This window comes from Nanorana parkeri, unplaced genomic scaffold (assembly GCF_000935625.1).
Source record: "Nanorana parkeri isolate BGI_ZX_2015 unplaced genomic scaffold, ASM93562v1 scaffold39, whole genome shotgun sequence".
Lineage (NCBI taxonomy): Eukaryota > Metazoa > Chordata > Amphibia > Anura > Dicroglossidae > Nanorana > Nanorana parkeri.
The window spans coordinates 1,073,423-1,079,422 of NW_017306307.1; the positions used below are offsets into that span (position 1 = coordinate 1,073,423).

Below are 6,000 nucleotides of genomic sequence, written 5' to 3' on the forward strand. Positions count from 1 at the left end.
GCCAGTCTAAAAAAATTAGACTGAAATGAAGGTTAATTGTATGAAGGCTATACTTGGCCATCAGGGTTTTTTATATTACGCATTGCTGCCTATTGAACATATTTTTAGGCACTGGCAGCTGAAGGGGCAATTTTTGGGCAGTTTGGAAGAGGAGGATTGTAAGGGGAACACCTCACCAGTGTGATGATGCTGTTTCATGATATAACATTGGGTTTTTGGGTGTGGGTAGTGTAGATGCAAGTATTGCTTAGCTGTATTCTTCTTCGCAAACACAGCCATCTTGTTAAAGGGGAATTTAAATATTCCATTTTCTGGTGGGCGTTACGTTAAATCTTCACTATTTTTCAGAGCTACGTGCTCTGCTGCTCCTGCTGGGTGATGTGGTTCCTCTTACGGGCCACTACCTCATTACAGAAATGGCATAGCAGCCAGCAGGAGGGACCACAGTGGGGCCTGGACAAGTTGGATAGCAGTAGTACACGCAGCTCTGCCAGACAGGGAAGATTTAACTTGTTGCCCATCAGAAAGGTAAATATTCAACATGTTACAAGCTGGGTGTATTTGCATGTTGTTATCCTAGTGACAGGGTCACTTTATTTTAATCCAGTAATGCTTCAGTATTATGGAACATAAAAGCAGATAGCTTTCTCTTTTCCTGTCTCCTTTTAATAGCAGTGCTGGATATTATATTTATCTCTAAACTTTGTCCTCTATTATCTTGTAAACAAAAGCTTCTTGTGACCGTTGGAATTATAGAGAACGCATCACATCACATGATTGGAAGTCTTTAGAAGATATGACTGTAGGAAGGGAGGGGTGGAATTCAACATATTAATGTTTTTTCCTGTTCTATTTCTAGGTGTTTAAATGGACAGGGGATAATATGTTCTTTATCAAAGGTGATATGGACTCGCTAGCATTCGGTGGAGGAGGGTAAGTATAATTTTTTAAGGAACAAAAATGTTTTGCATTCCTTTTTTTATGGTATAATTTATATTTTTAATCTGAGATGTATTTGCATATTGCTAAATTATATTTTAAGCGCTTTTTATAAGGGAGTATACATTCAAATATGTACAGTGTTTTAGCAGACTATTCTAAATCTAACCAATTAAAGTAATCCTTGGTTGTTTAGGTGTCTTCTGTAATGTAAATGCTTTTAAAATGGCTGTAAAGTTTGTAAAATGCTAAAATTCACAACCAAAAGGGCTTAGGGAACTGCATTCAGGCAAAGACGGCCAACAAGTCAGTCTCTTAACCTGCCACCATGTTTTGGGTTATGGAAAGAAACAAAGGCATCCAGAGGCAATCCTTGGGGATAACATACAAATACTATGCAAGTATTGTGTCCCTGGTTGGGATTGAAACCATGACACCAGGCAAGAGGCTACTACTAGCTGTGTAAGCCAATGTAAAATGGTGGTCACTGAAATAAATCGGTTTCAAAGTTTGTTTGCATGCAATGTCTATGAATAGCCATGAAGTAAAATAAAAAGTAAGTGTAAATGGTTTTGTGTGCTTTCCTAGTAATTCGTTTGGGGAGGTTGGCTGGTGGTATGTAGAGCACTGTACTTGTATTATAATTAAGTGCTTGTTTTTTTATACTTTGTAATTTGTTAGTCTATTTATGACTTTATCATCGATCAAGGGACAAAGAAATGTAGTAATTGTTGGACATTATACTATGAAAGTTATACTGCCGCCTTCAGGAGGTTTGGATACTTGGACACACACACACAAATTACACCAACCACCATATAAGTTTTTTGCTAGTGTTTGTTTAAAGACAACTATGGGGTAAGTGTTTTTCCCAATAGTTCTCTTAAGGTTTACGGGAGGACATATACTAGTGTCCTCCCGTGACCCAAAGCTCAGTATATCGCGAGCTACAGCTGGCAGGTATACTGAGACCTCCGCAGCCGAGACGGATCCCGACAGTGCTGTTGAGATCCACCCAGCTGTGTGAGTGACAGCTTGCTCTGCCTATCCAGAGGCAGAGCCAGCTGTGCCCGCCCCTCCCTGTCCATTCCTCCAGTCAGCGCTGAAGGGGAGGGGGAAATCCCTGCGGGGAGTGGTGAGTGACAGTCGCCGCTCACTGCAGGGAGATGAGCGAGCGACAGTATGTGTTCACTCCCCGATCTATTGAGCCGACGTGTGACAGTTTCATTGTCACACGTCGGCTCGAACTACAAGGTTGAGTGATTTTCACTCACCTCATAGTTCTCCTTTTTAGTTCATTTTTGTTGGTTAGTTATTTGTTTTTAGGGAGTTTGCTTTGTGTTTTCTAGTGTCTATTTGCTAGTGTGGCTAGACTTCTAGTAAGATTTTCTACATCTGTTGGCTATCTCAGTGGTTTATTGCCCACCCCCTCAGTTGGATTGCTTTTGGATGTTCTAGATGTCCAACAATTACTACATTCCTGTATCCCTCAATTGACAATCAAGAAAATAACATTGTGAAGATTGATTGTAAGATGTTGTACTTACTACCATAAAATATTTTTCTTGAAGGCTGTTAAGGGACACAGATCCCATTCCCCTCTGTGTTATCGGGCTTATAACTGAGGAATGACCGTTGGAGGTGGGGGTTATACTGCGTCCTGCTTAAAATTTTTTGTCTACCAGTGTCCAAACCTCCTGAAGGTGGCGATATAACTCGTCTGTCCAAGAATTATTGCATTCTTGTGTTCTCAGACACAGAAATGTGGTAAATAGAACATTTTATAAGTACAACAATTTTATTGCCTTCTCTGTAAATTTACTCGATGAGTCATTTTAAAACCTAATTAGGTCCATTCGGAGAAATAAACTTTAGCATCAACTTGAGGCCTCTAGATGGCGATGTACACTTTGTAATTATGCATCGGGCCAAAAAATCTCTTAATATAGATTTATAGTACTTAGCGGGGTCTACCAAATATTACTTACCTTTGTGCCCCTTTTCCTACAACCTGCAGCTGTGCATCACAGACTGTGTACAGCAGGTTTTTCTAAAGCTTTCAGCAAACTGCTTTAAATCACCATTCAGCTCCAGTTTGAGGAGGTTAAACACAGATCTTAGTTGGTGTGCTGACTTTACACAAGCACAGCTTGTAGGCTTCATCACTAATTAAAGCTCAAGTTTAGGGATTTTTTTGTTTGTTTTTTAAGGGTACTGCACCAAACACCTTATTACCTGTGATGATGTGTATCCCACCTTCTCCAGACTGCTGCTTCGTGACAAAATGGTCCCTTCATGCCGCCAGATACAGCCAGGGTGACTGACTTCGGTGCTCTGGGGGTTACACCAGTGACCATCAGTGTCATAGAGTTGCACTGCTCACTCGCCCATTCCTTCTCCATTCATAGAGCTCGTTCTACCTTGTTCCACAATGCAAAGAAAGCAATCTGTTAATTGGCAGGGCAGATCCTGTCATTCATCCGTTCCTGCTCCTCCTCCATTCAGTGTGTTGCATTGTGGATAAATAATAGTATAAATAGAAACTGTATAAATAGAGAAGTGAACAAGAAGAAGCGGGCAACTGTTAACGCTCAGAGCTCTTAAACATAGTTACTCTGCGGGGGTATGTGACGGTATTGTCATGAAGCAGAAGTCTGGAGAAGGTGGGATACACACGATCGCAGGTAACTGTGATTGGAGCTGTATCCTTAAAAAAAATAAACTTCAGGTTTAAAGCCTTGTTGAAAGCCTGGCAGTTGCTTGTTTAAAGTGGCAGGTAGAACGTCTCGGCACCTCTTGGCCTTGCTTTTAACATCTCATATTGGCTTTACCAGTATATATGCTTTGCCTGGCAACAAGTGAAACCAATCCGTGAACTGCTAATGCTGTCCAAGTCGTAGGATCTGAACCCTTTACCCTAAATATACCCTAAAATAAAGATAATGCTTACCTGGCCTACCACCCATGTCTTTTAAACTTCACACTCTTGCCAGAATCTTCAGCATTTGACACACTACCGAGTGCCTGTGACCCTCCAATTAGTGTCGTGGTTCCTCCTGACAGCCACTACAGCTCTGCAGGGACACAGTATTGATGTAGCAGGCAGCAAATGGAAACACGTGTGCAGTGAGGGACACAGGCATCACAATACCAGTTGTGTAGGACACTGAAGATCCTTGGTCTGGTGTAACCCGGCAAGAAAGCCAAAATCAGAGGCGCAGGCACCTGAACTGTAAAATATCTCTCTCTTTTACAGGGTAATTTTATAAAATCACTTTTTTTTTTTCCATTTTGACAACAGAATTGAAGGGTATAATTATAATAAATATCCCTTTGTCGAACAATATTTTTGTAATTGCTGTATGACCATCTAATTTCAGGGGTCACTTATTTTTGTCTCCTTGTTCTTTGTTTCAGAGGAGAGTTTGCTCTGTGGCTGGACGGAGACCTCTATCACGGGAGAAGTCACTCGTGTAGAACCTTTGAAAATACTACACTTTCTAAGAAAGAAGATTTCATTGTCCAAGACATTGAAATTTGGGCATTTGAGTAAATATGTAAATAAATAGAGCACAGAAGATCTCCTCAACCCTGTACAGAAGAGAGGAGGAGAGACTCCATGTACTGCGGCTTACTAATATATACCCTTTTAATATATTTGTATTTTTGTTAATATTTAACCATAGTAATTTTTTATTTTTTTCGGTAGTTCTATCTATTTTCGGACATGAATATTGGGTGAAGCTGTAACTGTACGTTTTTGATGAATGTCGTACCTCTTGTCACTTTCTCTGTCACCGGCTCAAGTCTAGAAGAAGGCTGTAGAAGTATACATCACAAGCAGACTGCTCTTATCTTCATGTGGTCATCTGTGAGATTATAACAGCTGTTGCATTGTTTGAAACCTTCCCCCAGTAAAGTATGTTTAGGATCCAGGGTTCATCGACTTGAAGGACACCGGCTCAAAAGTTATATTTTTGGCATGGGACGGCACTAATGTGATTTACACACCTTTCTGGGTCTCGCAAAGACTCCAGTAGCAAGATCTGCCAATTAAATTCCATATGGCAACACTTTCCTCCTTAGCAAGCCATTGAAGTCGTCATCCTCTCACCACTTTATTGTCCATTTTATTTTGTTATACAATGTGAAGAAACTTATAGAGAAGCCTGAAACGCTAGCCTGGTTTTTAAAGGGGGTTTTCACTAAAACAATCCCTGATATCTAACTCCAGGCATTTTTATACCTGGAAACTTCTTCACCACTTTCTGTGTTTTAGGAAGCCAGAAGCTGCAATGTCGCATGTAGCACTTCCTGCTGGTGAGTCTGAGTACGCAACGTACCTGTTCAATAGTATTCTAGGAGCAGTCTAATAGCATTCTGATGTTTACAAAAGGAACTCTGTAAGTATGGAAGGTTTTCTATAGTCAAGTGGCAGGGTTTCTATGGAACTTACTTTATTTAAGGGTGAGAATTCTGTTGGAGGTTGTTTTATGTAGAAATACCTGTTTGAAGGAAACCTATAGAGATATAAAAATGGAGGCTGCAATTTCTGTTCTTCTGGAAATGCCAGTCAGGCTTTTTCATGCTGGTTAAATGGCTTTAATCCTTTCTGAGGCACTGACCAAGAGCAAGTATGCAGATTAGGAAAGTGAGAACTCCTGACCGGCATACATATTCTGGGTACGTCTCATATTGATGGCCAGACAACTACCATTTTCAGTCAGGGAGTTTAGCAATGACAGCCTCCATACTTTCCCAATACAGGTTTTCTGTGGTGGCTTTGGTTGTGGAACAAATTCAGGATCAGGAAATCTTACTTTTAAAGTGCTTGATTACCCATTCGCTTTTCAATGTTAATCTTTGCTCATTCACTGCAAAGCGAAAAGGTTCACCTGGTAGACCATTCTGTCTGATGTGGAGTCTTGCCATCCCTGTGTTCCCCTGCCAACCACTTTCCTAGCCAAAGCCATATGATATGTGGCAGACAGGACCCTTCCTCCCACTATGCAGTGCACCTATATCGCCATTTGCTGGGTCAAGATCTTTGTTTGAAGGGGA

The 6,000-nt window shown here is 40.9% G+C and overlaps 1 protein-coding gene across 5 annotated transcripts in view; it reads left to right on the forward strand.

Moving 5' to 3' along the window:
- OXR1 (oxidation resistance 1) overlaps positions 1 to 4,875 on the forward strand; it is a 388,393-nt gene extending 383,518 nt beyond the window's left edge. For all 5 annotated transcript variants that reach the window (XM_018570890.1, XM_018570898.1, XM_018570903.1 and 2 more), the window contains 2 exons: positions 860 to 933; positions 4,357 to 4,875. In XM_018570890.1, coding sequence (XP_018426392.1) covers positions 860 to 933; positions 4,357 to 4,492 — 210 coding nt within the window. In that variant the 3' untranslated portion in view covers positions 4,493 to 4,875. The remainder of the gene's footprint in view (positions 1 to 859; positions 934 to 4,356) is intronic.
- The last annotated feature ends 1,125 nt before the right edge of the window (positions 4,876 to 6,000 follow it).